Below are 22,500 nucleotides of genomic sequence, written 5' to 3'. Positions count from 1 at the left end.
TGTCTGTGTGTCTCTGTGTGTGTGTGTGTGTGGCTGTGTGCCGTTGAGTGGGAGGAGGTGGTGGGGGGGAGGTCACTTGCATGAGGAAGGATAATAACGATAATCTAGCGTTGATTTCAGGATGATTCGATAATCAGGCGAAAAATAACAACGTGTTTAGTGTATTCCACTAAAGGGCTATCATTGCGTCTTTTCCTGGGATTACTAAGAATCACCAAAACTATATTCATATTCAAAACGGTATCAAACGGAAATGTATGGATGAAAAAACAATCTGTTTCGTACATGTTGACTGGAAGCAACTCACTGACAGTAGACGGGTGTATTAGACCCATAGCTATAATATAAGATATATTTTAAGCACTCGCAAATCTCGCAGTCCCCCCCATTAAAGTGATGGCGTAACAGCGCAGAATGAGTTAATCAAGTAAACGGTCTGGGATTCCCTCTCGCTTGGATCCTGCTGCAGGAACCTGAACAGAACCTGAAACAGAACCTGTCTGTTATCTGCTCCTTCATGCGGGTCAGGTCTTCTCTGACATGACGACTGTTGATTCTGTCTGATTCTCTGCTGATAGAACATCACACTGTGCCTTTCTACCTACATCTGTGATGTCATCTGACGTGTCACCAGCCTCTACATCTGTGATGTCATCTGACGTGTCACCAGCCTCTACATCTGTGATGTCATCTGACGTGTCACCAGCCTCTACATGATGTGATGTCATCTGACGTGTCACCAGCCTCTACATGATGTCATCTGACGTGTCACCAGCCTCTACATGATGTCATCTGACGTGTCACCAGCCTCTACATGATGTCATCTGACGTGTCACCAGCCTCTACATGATGTCATCTGACGTGTCACCAGCCTCTACATGATGTCATCTGACGTGTAACCAGCCTCTACATGATGTCATCTGACGTGTCACCAGCCTCTACATGATGTCATCTGACGTGTCACCAGCCTCTACATGATGTCATCTGACGTGTCACCAGCCTCTACATGATGTCATCTGACGTGTCACCAGCCTCTACATGATGTCATCTGACGTGTCACCAGCCTCTACATGATGTCATCTGACGTGTCACCAGCCTCTACATGATGTCATCTGACGTGTCACCAGCCTCTACATGATGTCATCTGACGTGTCACCAGCCTCTACATGATGTCATCTGACGTGTCACCAGCCTCTACATCCTGTGATGTCATGCTTCCACTTCCTGAGTAACTTGCCCAACACTGTATGTTACTGACTGCTGCAGTGCAGAAAGCATTAGAACCTATTTATTGAAACGCTGGAACGAGTGCAAACATTATTTTGTTCTTCTAGAAGTGCAATCGTGTGGTTTAATGGAATACAGTCGCACTCTAAACCGTGGAGTTAAGACAAACTATACAGACAGAGAGACAGCCGCTGTCCTCCTTGCCGGCATGACCGATGACCTGAATCAGCTGTCACTCAGGACGTACGTCAGGGTCAGGGGTCAGAGGTCAGAGGAGACAGTAACTGGTTGATACGCTGCTTCAAGGCCTCTCTCCACTGACAGACATGTCTTCTGAGTGTCATCAGCCATCACTCACTCGCTGGGTCTCCTATCTTCACCCTTTCACTGCCACACTACAGAAGGTTAACCCTTTCACTACCACACTACATAAGGTTAACCATTTCACTACCACACTACAGAAGATTAACCATTTCACTGCCACACTACATAAGGTTAACCCTTTCACTGCCACACTACAGAAGGTTAACCATTTCATTGCCACACTACAGAGGGTTAACCCTTTCACTACCACACTACATAAGGTTAACCATTTCACTACCACACTACAGAAGATTAACCATTTCACTGCCACACTACATAAGGTTAACCCTTTCACTGCCACACTACATAAGGTTAACCATTTCACTGCCACACTACAGAAGGTTAACCTTTTCACTGCCACACTACAGAAGGTTAACCTTTCACTACCACACTACAGAAGGTTAACCTTTCACTACCACACTACAAAAGGTTAACCTTTCACTACCACACTACAGAAGGTTAACCTTTCACTACCACACTACAGCAGGTTAACCTTTCACTACCACACTACAGAAGGTTAACCTTTCACTACCACACTACAGAAGGTTAACCTTTCACTACCACACTACATCAGGTTAACCTTTCACTACCACACTACAGAAGGTTAACCCTTTCACTACAACACTACATAAGGTTAACCCTTTCACTACCACACTACAGCAGGTTAACCCTTTCATTACCACACTACAGAAGGTCACCATTTCACTGCCACACTACATAAGGTTAACCCTTTCACTACCACACTACATCAGGTTAACCCTTTCATTACCACACTACATAAGGTTAACCCTTTCATTACCACACTACAGAAGGTTAACCTTTCACTACCACACCACAGCAGGTTAACATTTCACTACCACACTACAGAAGGTTAACCTTTCACTACCACACTACATAAGGTTAACCTTTCACTACCACACCACAGCAGGTTAACATTTCACTACCACACTACATAAGGTTAACCTTTCACTACCACACTACAGACGGTTCACCCTTTCACTGCCACACTACAGAATGTTAACCCTTTCACTACCACACTACAGAAGGTTAACCTTTCACTACCACACTACAGCAGGTTAACCTTTCACTACCACACTACAGACGGTTAACCCGTTCACTACCACACTACAGAAGGTTAACCTTTCACTACCACACTACAGACAGTTCACCCTTTCACTACCACACTACAGAATGTTAACCCTTTCACTACCACACTACAGCAGGTTAACCTTTCACTACCACACTACAGAAGGTTAACCTTTCACTACCACACTACAGAAGGTTAACCTTTCACTACCACACTACAGAATGTTCACCTTTCACTACCACACTACAGAAGGTTAACCTTTCACTACCACACTACAGAAGGTTAACCCTTTCATTACCACGCTACAGGAGGTTAACCCTTTCATTACCACACTACAGAATGTTAACCTTTCACTACCACACTACAGAAGGTTAACCCTTTCATTACCACACTACAGAAGGTTAACCCTTTCATTACCACACTACAGAAGTGTAACCTTTCACTACCACACTACAGCAGGTTAACCTTTCACTACCACACTACAGCAGGTTAACCTTTCACTACCACACTACAGAAGGTTAACCTTTCACTACCACACTACAGAAGGTTAACCTTTCACTACCACACTAACCTTTCACTACCACACTACAGAAGGTTAACCTTTCACTACCACACTACAGAAGGTTAACCTTTCACTACCACACTAGATAAGGTTAACCCTTTCACTACCACAGTACAGAATGTTGACCTTTCACTACCACACTACATAAGGTTAACCCTTTCACTGCCACACTACAGAAGGTTAACCTTTCACTACCACACTACAGCAAGTTAACCCTTTTGTAAAGGCCGAATGAGTGTTTTTTGTTATTGATTATTATTATTATTATTATTAGTATTAATATTATCATTATTACTATTATTATTATCATTATTAGAAGGTTACAATTTATGGGAATGTTACAATTTATGGGAATGTAATGAGTTATGGGAATGTAATGATTTATGGGAATGTAATGATTGAGGTGAATGTTATGATTCTGTGTAGCCTGTTGGGTGGACTCTGTTGCGCTGTGATGGATCACCTGCACCTGTCAGGTGATCGGCCACGGCGCGACGGAGATCATTAAATAGGTGATAGGAATCAGCTGTGGGCGGTAGCCGATGGAGAAGGCATATGATTTTCTTACCGCTCGCTTAGGAAGCTTAACGCTTTAGAACGCTTAGAACGCTTCAGCGCTTCAGGACGCTTTCGGAAACTGTTTAGATTACACTTTAAGCAATTAGACCAGGTTATATGACGTTTAGGATCACTGTGATCAACCCTCCCATGTAACCTACTTATTCTAATTAAATCGGGTCACCACATCGGTGTCTGATAACGGAGCTTAATGTGTGGAAAACTATTTCTTTGGACGTTGAGCGTGTATGGATTCACTCCCCGTCTACACCAGGAAACGGCACCGGCATGTTGCCGTTACACCTTTCATTACCACACTACAGAAAGTTAACCCTTTCATTACCACACTACAGAAGGTTAACCCTTTCATTACCACACTACAGCATGTTAACCCTTCACTACCACACTACATAAGGTTAACATTTCACTACCACACTACATAAGGTTAACCCTTTCACTACCACACTGCAGAAGGTTAACCCTTTCACTACCACACTACAGAAGGTTAACATTTCACTACCACACTACATAGGGTTAACCCTTTCACTACCACACTACATAAGGTTAACCTTTCACTACCACACTACAGAAGGTTAACCTTTCACTACCACACTACAAAATGTTAACCTTTCACTACCACACTACATAAGGTTAACCTTTCACTACGACACTACAGCAGGTTAACCTTTCACTACCACACTACATAAGGTTAACCCTTTCACTATAACACTACAGAAGGTTAACCCTTTCACTACCACACTACAGCAGGTTAACCCTTTCATTACCACACTACATATGGTCACCATTTCACTGCCACACTACAGAAGGTTAACTCTTTCACTACCACACTACAGAAGGTTAACCCTTTCATTGCCACACTACAGAAGGTTAACCCTTTCACTACCACACTACAGAAGGTTAACCTTTCACTACCACACTACAGCAGGTTAACCTTTCACTACCACACTACAGAAGGTTAACCTTTCACTACCACACTACAGACGGTTCACCCTTTCACTGCCACACTACAGAATGTTAACCCTTTCACTACCACACTACATAATGTTAACCTTTCACTACCACACTACAGCAGGTTAACCTTTCACTACCACACTACAGACGGTTAACCGTTCACTACCACACTACAGACTGTTAACCTTTCCCTACCACACTACAGAAGGTTAACCTTTCACTACCACACTACATAAGGTTAACCCTTTCACTACCACACTACAGAAGGTTAACCCTTCACTACCACACTACAGAAGGTTAACCTTTCACTACCACACTACAGAAGGTTAGCCTTTCACTACCACACTACAGAAGGTTAACATTTCACTACCACACTACAGCAGGTTAACCCTTTCATTACCACACTAGATAATGTTAACCCTTTCACTACCACACTACAGAAGGTTAACATTTCACTACCACACTACATACGGTTAACCCTTTCACTACCACACTACAGAAGGTTAACCTTTCACTACCACACTACAGCAAGTTAACCCTTTCATTACCACACTACATCAAGTTAACCCTTTCATTACCACACTACAGAAGGTTAACCCTTTCATTACCACACTACAGCATGTTAATCTTCACTACCACACTACAGAAGGTTAACCTTTCACTACCACACTACATAAGGTTAACCCTTTCACTACCACACTACAGAAGGTTAACCTTTCACTACCACACTACATAAGGTTAACCCTTTCACTACCACACTACAGAAGGTTAACCTTTCACTACCACACTACATAAGGTTAACCTTTCACTACCACACTACAGAAGGTTAACTCTTTCACTACCACACTACAGAAGGTTAACCTTTCACTACCACACTACAGAAGGTTAACCCTTTCACTACCACACTAGATATTGTATGAGTTATCCTGCACTAATCACACACACACACACATTCTGCAAATTAAAGGGACATTTCTCAGGTAATTTTCCACAGATACTACTGTGTTCTGTGTCTCAAGGGCACGGCTGCATTCAGGTTAAAAATAGACAAAATGCCTGTTTAATGCCCTGCAGTGTGACGGCTACCCCCACCTCTCCCCCGACCTCTCCCCCACCTCTCCCCCCACCTCTCCCCCCACCTCTCCCCCCACCTCTCCCCCGACCTCTCCCCCAAGAACACAGACAGCTGAGTCGCTGTTTAAATTGGGCTTTAAAAAGTCCTCCTGCTCCAACCTGCTAAGTAGCTCATCTCATCTAATCTAATCACATCTCATCTCATCTCATCTCATCTCATCTCATCTCATCTCATCTCATCTCATCTCATCTCATCTCATCTCATCTCATCTCATCTCATCTCATCTCATCTCCTCTCCTCTCCTCTCCTCTCCTCTCCTCTCCTCTCCTCTCCTCTCCCCTCCTCTCCTCTCTCCTCTCTCCTCTCTCCTCTCCTCTCCTCTCCTCTCCTCTCCTCTCCTCTCCTCTCCTCTTCTCTTCTCTCCTCTCCTCTCCTCTCCTCTCCTCTCCTCTCATCTCATCTCATCTCATCTCATCTCATCTCATCTCCTCTCATCTCCTCTCCTCTCCTCTCCTCTCCTCTCCTCTCCTCCTCTCCTCTCCTCTCCTCTCATCTCATCTCAGCTCATCTCATCTCTCAGCTCATCCCATTTCATCTCATCTCTCCTCCTCTCCTCTCCTCTCCTCTCCTCTCCTCTCCTCTCCTCTCCTCTCCTCTCCTCTCCTCTCCTCTCCTCTCCTCTCCTCTCCGCTCAGCTCAGCTCAGCCCTCTGCCTCTCTACTTGCTATCAGAGTTGGGCTCAATGACATCTCATTTCAGCCTGTTCGATAAGGAACATCCACTCCGCTGTTTTAAGCCCGTCGTGTGAAATAGTGTCTCCGTTTATCAGCGTCTTAATGAAACCCCATTTCCTGAGTAGAACAGAGTCAAAGGGGATGGCAGGGCGGAGTGAAAGGCGGGAAGTGGGAAGGAGTGGGTTTAAAGGCAAAAACCTGCACTAAAACACAATCCACACATAATATATGGTATATAAACGTTTCTCATCAAGTCAGATGGTATATTTATATTTGCAGTGGATATATGCATACTACATATTTCTGGCTTTAGTAAACAGCATGAACTAGTTCTACAGATTCAGCAATACAATACACATGGTTGTAACAGAGGATGATCCACAGAAAGAGTGTTTATGGTAATTTAGCTGAACACTTTTATCCAAAGCAACGTACTGTACAAGTGGGCAGGAGGGCACACCTCTGGCAGCTGAGGGCAAGTGATATTGTTTGTCAGTGTCGAATTTGAGTGCTACACACCGAGTGCATAGTAGTATAGACATATTAGCATAATAGGCGTAGTAAATAGTAAATAGTAGTATAGACATAGTAGCAATAATAAAGGACAGTAAGGTTGTTTTCCCCCTAGGGAGCTTGTTGATATAGACAGGTTGAATACAGTATGTGTGTTAATTGCTCTGATAAATGGAGCCATTTTTAGAAGGAAAATGATCCAATGTATCCTGGAATCACTGCCTTGCAGATCTTCAAATACATCACTAGTAGAAGGGGATGAAAGGCACAACGAGGGACATGGCTCAGTGTGAAACACAATCATTATTAATAAGGAGAGGGGTGTGTTCCTCATTAAATAAATGCTCAGCATCTCCAAACGGTTTGTTGAAAGTCATGCAAACCTCTTTCTGATCTTTACGGTTCCAACATTGTGCAGGATTTGCACAGGAGCAGGCAATTAGGTTGAGATCGTCATTTGATTTGGGGTTTTTCACAGATTTATTCCTCATTTGTCTAAAAGATGCCCAATGTGATGGGTCTTCGGAGCATCTGGCAAGTGACCTGAATAAAGCTGCTAGTTCAGGTGAAAAACAGGCTCTGTTCCTGAATAAAGCTGCTAGTTCAGATGAAAACCAGGCTCTGTTCCTGAATAAAGCTGCTAGTTCAGATGAAAAACAGCCTCTGTTCCTGAATAAAGCTGCTAGTTCAGGTGAAAACCAGGCTCTGTTCCTGAATAAAGCTGCTAGTTCAGATGAAAACCAGGCTCTGTTCCTGAATAAAGCTGCTAGTTCAGGTGAAAACCAGGCTCTGTTCCTGAATAAAGCTGCTAGTTCAGATGAAAACCAGGCTCTGTTCCTGAATAAAGCTGCTAGTTCAGGTGAAAACCAGGCTCTGTTCCTGAATAAAGCTGCTAGTTCAGATGAAAACCAGCCTCTGTTCCTGAATAAAGCTGCTAGTTCAGATGAAAAACAGGCTCTGTTCCTGAATAAAGCTGCTAGTTCAGATGAAAACCAGACTCTGTTCCTGAATAAAGCTGCTAGTTCAGATGAAAACCAGGCTCTGTTCCTGAATAAAGCTGCTAGTTCAGATGAAAACCAGCCTCTGTTCCTGAATAAAGCTGCTAGTTGAGGTGAAAACCAGCCTCTGTTCCTGAATAAAGCTGCAAGTTCAGATGAAAACCAGGCTCTGTTCCTGAATAAAGCTGTTAGTTCAGATGAAAACCAGACTCTGTTCCTGAATAAAGCTGCTAGTTAGGATGAAAACCAGGCTCTGTTCCTGAATAAAGCTGCTAGTTCAGATGAAAACCAGGCTCTGTTCCTGAATAAAGCTGCTAGTTCAGGTGAAAACCAGGCTCTGTTCCTGAATAAAGCTGCTAGTTCAGGTGAAAACCAGGCTCTGTTCCTGAATAAAGCTGCTAGTTCAGATGAAAACCAGCCTCTGTTCCTGAATAAAGCTGTTAGTTCAGATGAAAACCAGGCTCTGTTCCTGAATAAAGCTGCTAGTTCAGTTGAAAACCAGGCTCTGTTCCTGAATAAAGCTGTTCTGTCTCATTAGGGGCTCTGCTTGGCATCACTCTGCACTATCTCGTGTACGTGCACGCGCACTGAATAAATTCCACAAATGTACCTTTAATACCAGTATTAGTCTGACCACACCCCTCATCAGCTTACCTTCATAAGCAGGTGTGTGGTCACCTGCTCTCCTCCTTCTTGCTTTCACCACAAGGAAGTGCCTGGTAGTACCCCACTTGACGTGTTGTTAGTTGAAAAGAGTTGTGACGAGTTTACATTGTGCTTAATTTTTTCTTCTCTCACATCTGTTGTAAAAGAAAAAGTTGGGTCATAATGTATTCCGCGGAGAGTAGACCCGCTAGACCTACTCTTCACCAGCGGTTCTCCATTCCCGCCTCCGTCGTGCGCCTTGGTGCTGGGCTGTTGCCACTTTCGTGGTTGCCGACCCAGCCCAGGAGGCAGCCGGTGGATAGTTTGCCTCACCGAAGAGCCGAGGAGTCGGTGCCGTCGCTCCGGCGATGGCCTGATCTCGACTCTGGTTCCTCTGGTTCCGGGGAATCGCCCGTTGGTGAACAGGGGGTTGTCTTAGAGCCAGAGGATTTGCGACGCAAACTTTTCGCGTCTGCACGTTCACGTCGCAAGATGGTAGCGTGCAGACGCGAACGGCCTGGGTTTGGGGAACTGCTGGAGACCAGCGAAGATGCGTCCGGCTCTGGATTTCCAATGGAAACTGAGGACTTCATGGAAGAGGCGGACGGGTTTTTGTATGATGGCCCCGTGGAGGAGAGTATCCCTCCTCAGGAGACCCCGGATGGGGGGGAAATGGCTCCATGGGGCTCCCTGTTCGAGGATGTCGAGGAACCACCTTGGCCTCATCAGCAGGATGCCCTACTGTCGGCCACATCAGACTGTGGCTCCTTGACCGGTCGCAGCCTGCTGCATGTGAGGGATGCGTGGTCGGTGGAGGAAGGTCCGCAGGGGGAACTGCGGGCTTTGTTTCCCGAACTCATGGCGGTAGCCGCCGCCGCAAACGGCGTGCCGCTGCCGCTGCCATTGCCTGCACCTGTCCCTGATGACCTCATAGGTCATCCCTGGCAGCGTCCCCCAGTGAGAGGGGTGGACGTTGTCTACCCATTTTTCCCATCGATGAAATGTTCGTCGGGGTCAGGCGTGTCCAACATCATGGGACTAACTCCCGCCTACGTACCAGTTACGCGGGTGTCGGGGTTAGTCAAATGTATGGGGGAGGGCGTGCCTCGGCTTGACAGTCCAATGGCCGCGCTCCTCTGTCCGGATATGGTGTGGGAACCCCTATGCAAGCCGGTCCTCCAGGGGAAATCGGCTAGGCGATTGGCTTATTGGGGTGACCAGTCATTCATCGCTGTTACACAATCGCTGGCTGCGGCGTCTAACATCGCCCACCTGGCTAGATTTGTATCGGGGATAATGACGGGCGGCACGGATCTGAACGAGGTGAAATGCGATCAGATCACCCAGGCTGCAGGAGCTGTCCTGCACCTTTCCCAGGTGCTGGCCATAGCCATGGGGAAAGTGCGCGCCCTGGCCACCCTGGGCCAGCGTCACCTTTGGCTGGAGCAGGCCCGTGTGCCAGAGAAGAAGAGAGCCCCTCTTCTGACGGCCGCCCTCTCCGACGCTGGCCTATTCGGGAAGGCCCTGCGGTTGATGACCTCAACATGCAGAGAGATGGCAGAGGAGAGGTCCATTCTCCAACCCCATTTTCCGCCTCCAGTCCTTGCCGGTGGAGTCAGAAGGCTTCCGCGACGTCGAGCTGTCTCCGTCGCCGCTACCACTGCCTCCGCCGCCGCTGCTGGCCCTGCCAAGAGGGCCAGGGGACGAAACGGCGCTTCTGCCACCGCCGGCCCATCCACGACCGGAGGAGACGGTAGGGAACGTCGTGTCCAGTAGACAGTAACCTACCGTCCCTCCGGGGCTCCTCGGGGTGGCAAGACTCGAGCGGCGCGAGGTGGCAGACGCCGTTGAGTGACTTTTCCCCTCTGTGTCCCCTCTCCTCTACACCCTCCCCGGCCCCTCTATGATTTTGTGCCTTAGAACACTTTATAGTTTAATAAAAGAGTTCCCCGATATAAGGGGGACTGTGTTTTGGCCGAACAAACTGTGTGTTTCTTCAACAATTCATATGGTGGGGTTGTGTATATATGAATCTGCCCTTTTACGTTGTGTGATGAGTCGTGTTGTGTTACGAGGTTAAGCAAGGTCTGCAACGTACACTCAGTAATAGGTTCTATTAGCTTGATGCTCCACATGCAGGTAGAAACTGGTGTTATTCCATTGATTGAACTAAGTATATGTGTCTCACAATGCTGTGTTGTTTAGTTGCAGTAATACTCGTACACACACATTTCACGGCCTAGCCGTTTACTCTCGATCAGCGTTTTTTACTATGTACGACATAGTCAACGGGTGTAGGATTCACACACAGGCGACTTGTGTTTTGTTGTAAAATCCTGTTCACATTTTTGTGGGTAGCGGGCATTGTATTAGCGTATGCTATGCATTGCATTCTACCGGAGGTTTTCAAGATGGCTACGGTTGTTTTTCTGTGTGTAGGGTATGAAGGGTGTGTTTTTTGGAGGGGGTGTCGAATAAACCCCTCCTTTTCCCACTTGATTGGTTTAGGGGATTTTTGATCTCTTCTGCTGAGCCAGTCAGGGCCAAGCCGGTGGGACGTCTTGGCGGGGGGGGGGGGGGGGGGGGGGGTTATTCTACCGACTCCTATTACAAGACAGGAGTCGGCAGGTTTCCCCGCCCGTTGTAGCGGTGTTGCTATGGCGACGCCTTCCATGAGTTGAGGTGTCTTAAAGGTGTCGAGTTAGGGCGTAGGGCTCACAGTTCTGCTGCGCCCGATTTATGTGTAAACTTGAGTCAGTTGGTCACGTGACTCACAGTTGGCATATCTTTTTCATGACTATGAACTCATGTGGGAAGGTGTTTCTGGGAGGGTCTGGTCTTACACTCTGATTAAAAAGAGTGACTGGATTAAAATCATGTGAAAACAGGTTTTTTACTCCCAGCTGTGCAGTTGGGTCATACGCAGTGATGCCACAGATTACTTGTAAAAGTTATCCGATTACTGATTACTGATTACTCCTTTAAAAAGTAATCCAAGTTACTTTACTGATTACTTGATTATCAGAGTAACTTAGTTACTTTGAAAGTAACTAGGTTACGAAGTCGTCGTCGTTCCCCCAACAGTTTTTTTTAAACGCTTTATTGAAAGTGCATAAATAGTTTTTAACTTGTTTCTCTGCACATAACATAAATTGTTAAACTAGTGCTTCAGCTTCTGTACCATCAAGTATGGTAAAGCAACAGTCTATGATGCTCACAGCATTAGAGCAGCCAGCCAGTGGTTTTACAAAACCAGTGTATCCATTCACATCTAACAAATGCAGGCTGAACTATTCAATTATATCAACTGTAACTATTAAATTGTTTTTATAAATGTCTCTCTATAAACATACAATCAGTCTCTCTTTAACATGTAAATTAACTGTAAATCTGGCAAATAAGAACTTTTGCTCTGCCACCATCAAATATACATTAATCAATAGGGAAAGAAACAATCTCTCTCTTTTGTTGTTTGGCTGGCCTCCGAGTCCTCCTGTACCTAGTCGAAGCGTCGTAGTGTTGTGATTCCAGATGCTTTCAATGCAATTGGATGTGCTGTTTTTAGCGGTATTTACGTTTAGGTCGCTTTCACATATAGTTTTGGTGGACTCGGTGCGGTTCTGGGGGTGAAGTTGCAACATTGTTGCATTCTTCATTTGGTTCGCCTGCTTTCACACAGAGGCGGACCGAGACCTTCTGAACAATGTCACGCGGTCGAAAAGGGCGCTTGTCTATTGGACAGTGGAAATGTGTGTGTGGCTGCTGCGATCCCGTGTGTGCGCAAGCGCGTGTGTGTGTGTCTGTGTGTGTACTGCGGAGCCCTTCAGATCAGCGGAGCCGAGTTTTGACATGGCATTGATCCATTGTTCTATTGAAGCACATTACCACCATCCTCTCGCTAAACAACTTGTAGACCACGGTGTTTTTATGAGTGCCCACAAGTAGCTGTTTTAATAATATAATAAGCCGCGCGCCTCGGTAATAATAATAAGCCGCGTTTTTTCTTCCTGTAAGCGTTTTGGGGTGGAATTCTCAGACGAATGCAACGGAGCCCTGCTGTCACACGATTGGCGCATATGTCACATGACGTGCTGTGAAGACCCGCCATACTCTGCCTCTGATTCGCAGACTGTGGATGGGGAATGTGATTGGGCCAAAGCAGAGTCACTCACAGACAGAGAGTCCAGTCACGCCGCGGGACACATTCTTGTGTAACCCTTTCACTGCCACACCACGTCACTCCCAAATAAGAAAAACAGCTAAAAAATGTATTTTTGACTGTCGAAAACGAAATAAAATACTGCATTCCGCCTGCATTATGAATTTATGATGAGATAGTAACGAAATAGTAACGCACAGCCACTTGGACAAGTAACTGCAATCAGATTACTGGCTTTTAAAGATTAACGCGTTAGATTACTATTTTCGGGGAAAAGTAATCAGATTACAATAACGCGTTACTTAGTAACGCGTTACCGGCATCACTGCTTTTTCTTTATTATTATAAAGAGTTGGATGTGTCTATATGGATTGGAAATGAGGGTCCCTGATGGAAATAGGACTAACGTCTTTCTCAGGTCTGCCTCCCCTTAACTAATTGTGTGTATTGCCGTACTGGGTTGTACCCTTTCTGCAATCTGTTGGGTAAAGTTTTTCATTCATTCATTCATGGAGTTGATTGCATCTCGCCCCTCTTGTCGTTCCCCTGGGCGTCTTGGGGATTCAAACAAGGCTCTGTTCCTGAATAAAGCTGCTAGTTCAGATGAAAACCAGCCTCTGTTCCTGAATAAAGCTGCTAGTTCAGATGAAAACCAGGCTCTGTTCCTGAATAAAGCTGCTAGTTCAGGTGAAAACCAGGCTCTGTTCCTGAATAAAGCTGCTAGTTCAGATGAAAACCAGGCTCTGTTCCTGAATAAAGCTGCTAGTTCAGATGAAAACCAGGCTCTGTTCCTGAATAAAGCTGCTAGTTCAGATGAAAACCAGGCTCTGTTCCTGAATAAAGCTGCTAGTTCAGATGAAAACCAGTCTCTGTTCCTGAATAAAGCTGCTAGTTCAGATGAAAACCAGGCCCTGTATCTGAATAAAGCTGTTAGTTCAGATGAAAACCAGACTCTGTTCCTGAATAAAGCTGCTAGTTCAGATGAAAACCAGCCTCTGTTCCTGAATAAAGCTGCTAGTTCAGATGAAAACCAGCCTCTGTTCCTGAATAAAGCTGCTAGTTCAGATGAAAACCAGACTCTGTTCCTGAATAAAGCTGCTAGTTCAGATGAAAACCAGCCTCTGTTCCTGAATAAAGCTGCTAGTTCAGATGAAAACCAGACTCTGTTCCTGAATAAAGCTGCTAGTTCAGGTGAAAACCAGGCTCTGTTCCTGAATAAAGCTGCTAGTTCAGGTGAAAACCAGGCTCTGTTCCTGAATAAAGCTGCTAGTTCAGGTGAAAACCAGGCTCTGTTCCTGAATAAAGCTGCTAGTTCAGGTGAAAACCAGGCTCTGTTCCTTCCCTTGGGGGAAAGGATGACGAGATGGGTCAAGTGCTGAGAAGAAATTTTGATCTGTGACTCAACATATTTTTTTTGTTTTGTGTGTGTTTTCCTGTGTCGCCCATCTTGTGTGAGTTTGTGCGTAAGTGATTCTGATTCTGAAACAGGACTAGTTGAATGTCTCTAATAGTTTCTTCATTAGTCGAGTGAGAGCATGTCGTCCACCTCCTCCTCTGCAGCTACAGACCTCATCTAACTGGACAACAGACACTTCCCTCTACAGACCTCATCTAACTGGACAACAGACACTTTCCTCTACAGAATGTCTCTAACTGGACAACAGACACTTTCCTCTGCAGCTACAGACCGTCTCTAACTGGACAACAGACACTTTCCTCTACAGACCGTCTCTAACTGGACAACAGACACTTTCCTCTACAGACCGTCTCTAACTGGACAACAGACACTTTCCTCTACAGACCGTCTCTAACTGGACAACAGACACTTTCCTCTACAGACCGTCTCTAACTGGACAACAGACACTTTCCTCTACAGACCGTCTCTAACTGGACAACAGACACTTTCCTCTACAGACCGTCTCTAACTGGACAACAGACACTTTCCTCTACAGACCGTCTCTAACTGGACAACAGACACTTTCCTCTACAGACCGTCTCTAACTGGACAACAGACACTTTCCTCTACAGACCGTCTCTAACTGGACAACAGACACTTTCCTCTACAGACCGTCTCTAACTGGACAACAGACACTTTCCTCTACAGACCGTCTCTAACTGGACAACAGACACTTTCCTCTACAGACCGTCTCTAACTGGACAACAGACACTTTCCTCTACAGACCGTCTCTAACTGGACAACAGACACTTTCCTCTACAGCTACTGTAACGTTTGGGATTTTTCTCTCCTCTCTAAAAGCCCTAACGTTACCCGATGGTAATTAACCTGTCTATCTGCCCAGATTGCGTTCATTGGTACCTGGTGTGTATGGTACACTAGCACAGCCGACGAGGGGTCACATGACCCCGAGGCATTTTCAATAAATGTATCCTCGTCACTCGGTCGAGCTCCAGCTGTCACTCAATGACTTTTCCTAAAAGTACCCGTTTTATCTGGCACGGTTTCTGACATTTCAAAATGACTTCAGGAAAATGTAATTAGAACGTTATTCCCCATATATATGGAATATATATGTGGAAAGTCACAGCACTTTGCGAGCGTCTAGCGCAGGGGTGGCCAACCTGTGGCTCGCGAGCCGCATGTGGCTCTTTGCCCATCAATGTGTGGCTCTTCCATCCAAAAAACTAAAAAATATTTGTATTTTTTATTTGTATTTTGTCACTCAAACCTGTGGTAAACCTCATATTTTATATTAACACATTGGGGACGAACCACGGATAAATCCCAATGGACATATCGATCCATGCTAGTTCAGGTGAAAACCAGGCTCTGTTCCTGAATAAAGCTGCTAGTTCAGATGAAAACCAGGCTCTGTTCCTGAATAAAGCTGCTAGTTCAGATGAAAACCAGGCTCTGTTCCTGAATAAAGCTGCTAGTTCAGATGAAAACCAGGCTCTGTTCCTGAATAAAGCTGCTAGTTCAGATGAAAACCAGGCTCTGTTCCTGAATAAAGCTGCTAGTTCAGATGAAAACCAGGCCCTGTATCTGAATAAAGCTGTTAGTTCAGATGAAAACCAGACTCTGTTCCTGAATAAAGCTGCTAGTTCAGATGAAAACCAGCCTCTGTTCCTGAATAAAGCTGCTAGTTCAGATGAAAACCAGGCTCTGTTCCTGAATAAAGCTGCTAGTTCAGATGAAAACCAGACTCTGTTCCTGAATAAAGCTGCTAGTTCAGATGAAAACCAGCCTCTGTTCCTGAATAAAGCTGCTAGTTCAGATGAAAACCAGACTCTGTTCCTGAATAAAGCTGCTAGTTCAGATGAAAACCAGCCTCTGTTCCTGAATAAAGCTGCTAGTTCAGATGAAAACCAGACTCTGTTCCTGAATAAAGCTGCTAGTTCAGGTGAAAACCAGGCTCTGTTCCTGAATAAAGCTGCTAGTTCAGGTGAAAACCAGGCTCTGTTCCTGAATAAAGCTGCTAGTTCAGGTGAAAACCAGGCTCTGTTCCTGAATAAAGCTGCTAGTTCAGGTGAAAACCAGGCTCTGTTCCTTCCCTTGGGGGAAAGGATGACGAGATGGGTCAAGTGCTGAGAAGAAATTTTGATCTGTGACTCAACATATTTTTTTTGTTTTGTGTGTGTTTTCCTGTGTCGCCCATCTTGTGTGAGTTTGTGCGTAAGTGATTCTGATTCTGAAACAGGACTAGTTGAATGTCTCTAATAGTTTCTTCATTAGTCGAGTGAGAGCATGTCGTCCACCTCCTCCTCTGCAGCTACAGACCTCATCTAACTGGACAACAGACACTTCCCTCTACAGACCTCATCTAACTGGACAACAGACACTTTCCTCTACAGAACGTCTCTAACTGGACAACAGACACTTTCCTCTGCAGCTACAGACCGTCTCTAACTGGACAACAGACACTTTCCTCTACAGACCGTCTCTAACTGGACAACAGACACTTTCCTCTACAGACCGTCTCTAACTGGACAACAGACACTTTCCTCTACAGACCGTCTCTAACTGGACAACAGACACTTTCCTCTACAGACCGTCTCTAACTGGACAACAGACACTTTCCTCTACAGACCGTCTCTAACTGGACAACAGACACTTTCCTCTACAGACCGTCTCTAACTGGACAACAGACACTTTCCTCTACAGCTACTGTAACGTTTGGGATTTTTCTCTCCTCTCTAAAAGCCCTAACGTTACCCGATGGTAATTAACCTGTCTATCTGCCCAGATTGCGTTCATTGGTACCTGGTGTGTATGGTACACTAGCACAGCCGACGAGGGGTCACATGACCCCGAGGCATTTTCAATAAATGTATCCTCGTCACTCGGTCGAGCTCCAGCTGTCACTCAATAATTTTTCCTAAAAGTACCCGTTTTATCTGGCACGGTTTCTGACATTTCAAAATGACTTCAGGAAAATGTAATTAGAACGTTATTCCCCATATATATGGAATATATATGTGGAAAGTCACAGCACTTTGCGAGCGTCTAGCGCAGGGGTGGCCAACCCGTGGCTCGCGAGCCGCATGTGGCTCTTTGCCCATCAATGTGTGGCTCTTCCATCCAAAAAACTAAAAAATATTTGTATTTTTTATTTGTATTTTGTCACTCAAACCTGTGGTAAACCTCATATTTTATATTAACACATTGGGGACGAACCACGGATAAATCCCAATGGACATATCGATCTACCAGATGGTGATCGATAACTGGGAAATGCTCGGGGGGATCCAACCGGCTCATGGTAAGATCTTTTTCACGTAAATTACATGCTGATCAGAGCTTGTTATTATACACAACCAGGCAATCAGCGTATGTGGCTACTGAGATGAACACGGTTATTGGTAATCAATAATCAGAAACGACGTCCCCTGCCCCCTCCCCTTTCATGCATACATGCTTGAGGATCGTACCGATCATATGCAGTTTGAGTTTTAGCTGTAGGAGGATAAGTTCATTCGCTGTTCATTTATTGATTACCGTGTCGTTGCTTATCGTTTTGTATTACGTTGCTGTGTGCTGATGTAGCACCGTCGCCCGACGTGTTTCTTTTGCTATCTGTTTTGGAGACAGTGTTTCTCCCCTTTGCTTTCCCCATTTTGTGATACAGCTCAGATTATGTGTAATACTACAGCGTGCTTTTGGAGACTTGTATTATCCCCTTTTCTTTCCCTGTTTTGGAGACAAAGGTTTTCCTCGTTTCTTTTATACGTCGTTGTCGGCGTGTGCGCTCTGCACATTGATAATACATAATTACCCTTTGTTTGAGAATCAACACCTGCTTCTCGTCTATCTGTTCTGCCCTGCACCTGGGTCCAACACACCTGGGTCCAACACACCTCCCTGCACCTGGGTCCAACACACCTGGGTCCAACACACCTCCCTGCACCTGGGTCCAACACACCTGGGTCCAACACACCTGGGACCAACACACCTGGGTCCAACACACCTGGGTCCAACACACCTGGGTCCAACACACCTGGGTCCAACACACCTGGGACCAACACACCTGGGTCCAACACACCTGGGTCCAACACACCTGGGTCCAACACACCTCCCTGCACCTGGGTCCAACACACCTGGGTCCAACACACCTGGGTCCAACACACCTCCCTGCACCTGGGTCCAACACACCTGGGTCCAACACACCTGGGACCAACACACCTGGGTCCAACACACCTGGGTCCAACACACCTGGGTCCAACACACCTGGGTCCAACACACCTCCCTGCACCTGGGTCCAACACACCTGGGTCCAACACACCTGGGTCCAACACACCTCCCTGCACCTGGGTCCAACACACCTGTGTCCAACACACCTGGGACCAACACACCTGGGTCCAACACACCTGGGTCCAACACACCTGGGTCCAACACACCTGGGTCCAACACACCTGGGACCAACACACCTGGGTCCAACACACCTGGGTCCAACACACCTCCCTGCACCTGGGTCCAACACACCTGGGTCCAACACACCTGGGTCCAACACACCTGGGTCCAACACACCTGGGACCAACACACCTGGGTCCAACACACCTGGGACCAACACACCTGGGTCCAACACACCTGGGACCAACACACCTGGGTCCAACACACCTGGGTCCAACACACCTGGGTCCAACACACCTACCTGCACCTGGGTCCAACACACCTGGGACCAACACACCTGGGTCCAACACACCTGGGTCCAACACACCTGGGACCAACACACCTGGGTCCAACACACCTGGGTCCAACACACCTGGGTCCAACACACCTACCAGACCCTAACAGCTACATACCGTCTAACTGGACAACAGACAATCCCTGTTGCAGTGCTGACAGCTGTTCCCATAGCAACATAATTCTACTGAAGAGGTCTATAGACAGGTGTGGAATTCATATCTACCAAATATCTTCAAATGTGGGATGTAAGGTATTCACCCAGTGATGGGCAGTAGCTAGCTACAAGTAGCGACGCTACATAGCTTAACTAAAATTCTCAGTAGCGTGATGGTAGCGTCGCTACTTTTGAACCAAGTAGCGGTCTCTGTAGCGCAGATATTTATAGAACGAAGTAGTGACGTAGCAACGAGGAAACGCTACACGCTACTGTCGGGAGAAACAGTCTAGACTATAAAGATTTGTGAGGAGAAAAAAAAACTCCCGTAGAAAACCCACTATGATTGGTTGGTTGGTTGGTTTAGATATGAGTATGACGACTCACGATTGGGTATGGTTAGGCCAAAACAATACGGGTAGGCCAATCAGAGGCAGGATAGGGCGGGACTCCAACCCGCAAGTCACATCAGGAAGTGAAAATCGAAACGCAGACCACTGAATGAGAATGAATTAATGCAATTTAACAATAACAGATTACATGAACCAGTCCGCACGAAATAATGGCAGAGGGATTCGATGTTTCCACTGATGGCATTGATGAAGATGATGATGTCAACAATAACAACAATGCCCTATCTGGACACATTTATGAGTTTTACTGAACAAACACCTAAAACATATGCTGCTCTTAACTTCCCACACGCCCAGCACTAACTTGAGAACACATTCAGGTGAGCTGATGAAAATCAACTGTTCCCAAACAGCACACAAGTCAGTACACTTTTTGTCAACAGCTTTAACTAACAGATAGCTGCCATCATGATGATGTTTCACTGTAGGCAGAAAATGAACAATATTATGGGGGTGGAGAAAAGAAAAAAAATAGGGAAAAGATCACCTAGAGCAGTGGTTCTCAACCTGTGGGTCAGGACCACCAGGGGGGGGTCCCCACATGATTTTGGGGCCATGGAATGTTTTGTGAGTTACATATTTAAATACATTTGGTCATTTAGCTGACACTTTCATTCAAAGCAACTTACAAATTGTGTACAACAAGTCAGCAGGAGTGGTACATATCAACAGCCAAGTATAAGTAGTATTGTTTGTCAGTGTCAAGCTTGAGTGTTATACTCTGAGTACAGACTGTAGTAGTATAGACATATTAGCATAGTTGGTAGTAGTATATACATGGTAGCATAATACTAGTAAAATGAAGTAAAACAGATACAATTCAGATATTGAAGAAGTGTGTTTTTGGTTGATAAAGTGGGCAGGTTTCAGTAGATGCAGAGTTTAGGGATAAATAATACATAAAGATAGAATAGAAAAGAAAAAGACCATTACTGCATCAAAAGTAATCAACAAACTATACTATAAAAACTGATCAAACCGAATGGTCTCTTTCTTTTTTTTGTAGAGGCTACACCCAGCTAAACTTGCCTTCCTGGATTTTGTACATAATACAAGTTCATGTTAAAAGGATGACACAAAAAGCCAGACCGAGGGCTTGTTTCAGTTTTATAATAAACAATCAAACTGAGCATTTTTTTTGCCTGCCTATTTGTTTGGTGGAAACTTGATCACGAAGTAAAAAAAAAAAAAAAAAAAGTAGTGCCGATGTAGCTAGCTATTTTTGCCATGTTCTTGTAGTGTAGCTTGCTACATTTCTCTGGGGATAGCTTCCATTGTAGTTGAGCTATATTTAATCGAGAGTAACTTGTAGTGTAGCTTACTACATTTTCCAAGTAGCTTGCCCATCACTGTATTTACCTAAGATATACTGCATATCCTGCAGACTCTGTGTCACACACACACACACACACGCACGCACACACACACACACACACACACACACACACACACACACACACACACACACACACACACACACACACACACACACACACACACACACACACACACACACACACACACACACACACACACACACACACACACACACACACACACACACAAACATTTAACAGGATGTTCACTTTCTCTCTTCTGGTACGTCTCTCTCTCTCTCTCTCTCTCTCTCTCTCTCTCTCTCTCTCTCTCTACCTGTCTCGCTGGGCTCTTTGGCGACGGATGACGACCTGCTCTTCATCTCCAAGGCGACCCTGGAGGAGAGGCGGGACTTGGTGGGCGACAGCAGCTCCTCATTGGCCAACGAGTCAGTTCTGGTCATCATGTGACCCCGCCCGCCCTCCTCCTCCACCATCGCCACAGTGTCTCTGAGGGTGTTGCTAGGCGACATGGCCCTGGATGAAGCCAGGGGTTGGTCCTCCTGGCTGTCAGTCATCTTGGAGGCGGAGTGAGGGAGGACTTGGACCTGCCGCTCTCCTCCTCCCCCTCCTCCTGCTCCTCCTCCTCCTCCTCCTCCTCCTGCTCCTCCTCCTTGCCCGTTGCTCTGCAGCCTTGGCGCGGCAGCCATGCCCTTGCCCATCGGCGCCCCCTGGTGGCTGTAGACCTTGTAGCGGATCATCAGGATGATGATGAAGACCAGCACCGAGGCCACGATGATGCCCCCGATGATGATGATCATGGTCCCGCCCAGGAAGTGGCTGTGCAGCGCCTGGCATTGGCTGAACTCCGTGTCCGTGGTGAACGACAGGCAGCCCAGAGGCCGGGTGGCGGTCAGCGAGGTGATGAGGTCATCGAACACCGCCAGCACGCAGAGGTCGTAGGACCGGCCGGCCGCGAGGTCGCGAACCAGGAAGTCGTTGCTGCTGGACGGGATCATCCTGCCAATCAGAAGAGAGGAGAGAGGTTAGTCATACAAGCAGGTGTAGGATGTCTCCTCTGGTGATGGTGTGAGAGAGAGACAGAAAGAAAGAAAGAAAGAAAGAAAGAAAGAAAGAAAGAAAGAAAGAAAGAAAGAAAGAAAGAAAGAAAGAAAGAAAGAAAGAAAGAAAGAAAGAAAGAAAGAAAGAAAGAAAGAAAGAAAGAAAGAAAGAAAGAAAGAAAGAAAGAAAGAAAGAAAGAAAGAAAGAAAGAAAGAAAGAAAGAAAGAAAGAAAGAAAGAAAGAAAGAAAGAAAGAAAGAAAGAAAGAAAGAAAGGGACAGAGTTTGTGCAGGTGCCTTCAGATCTGTACAGCTTGAGGGGAATAGACCAATAATCCAAACTCTATGAATCACTCAGTCTACAGTTTATGAGCTACGCCCCATGAAATGTGCACACAGTGTGTCAGCTGAGCTGGATGGAGGACAGTGAGATGGTCCTGGAGAAGGAGACGGCTTTATTTAACATCTTTACATGTTTCACATGACACTGTTGTTACTGTTTTACATGAAGCTGTTTTA

The 22,500-nt window shown here is 45.9% G+C and overlaps 1 protein-coding gene across 1 annotated transcript in view; it reads right to left on the bottom strand.

The window, feature by feature from the left end:
- LOC311224902 (leucine-rich repeat and fibronectin type III domain-containing protein 1-like protein) overlaps nucleotides 1-21,949 on the bottom strand; it is a gene marked incomplete at both ends in the record, with an annotated part of 54,348 nt that extends 32,399 nt beyond the window's left edge. The window contains 2 exons of the mRNA XM_084310053.1: nucleotides 21,259-21,544; nucleotides 21,587-21,949. Coding sequence (XP_084166179.1) covers nucleotides 21,259-21,544; nucleotides 21,587-21,949 — 649 coding nt within the window. The remainder of the gene's footprint in view (nucleotides 1-21,258; nucleotides 21,545-21,586) is intronic.
- Nucleotides 21,950-22,500: the final 551 nt, after the last annotated feature.

The sequence above is a fragment of the Notolepis coatsorum genome, assembly GCF_963971535.1.
Source record: "Notolepis coatsorum genome assembly, chromosome: 1".
In the NCBI taxonomy this organism is placed as follows: domain Eukaryota; kingdom Metazoa; phylum Chordata; class Actinopteri; order Aulopiformes; family Paralepididae; genus Notolepis; species Notolepis coatsorum.
Note: the sequence above shows the minus strand (reverse complement) of the source record. Positions and strands in the feature narration are given on the sequence as shown.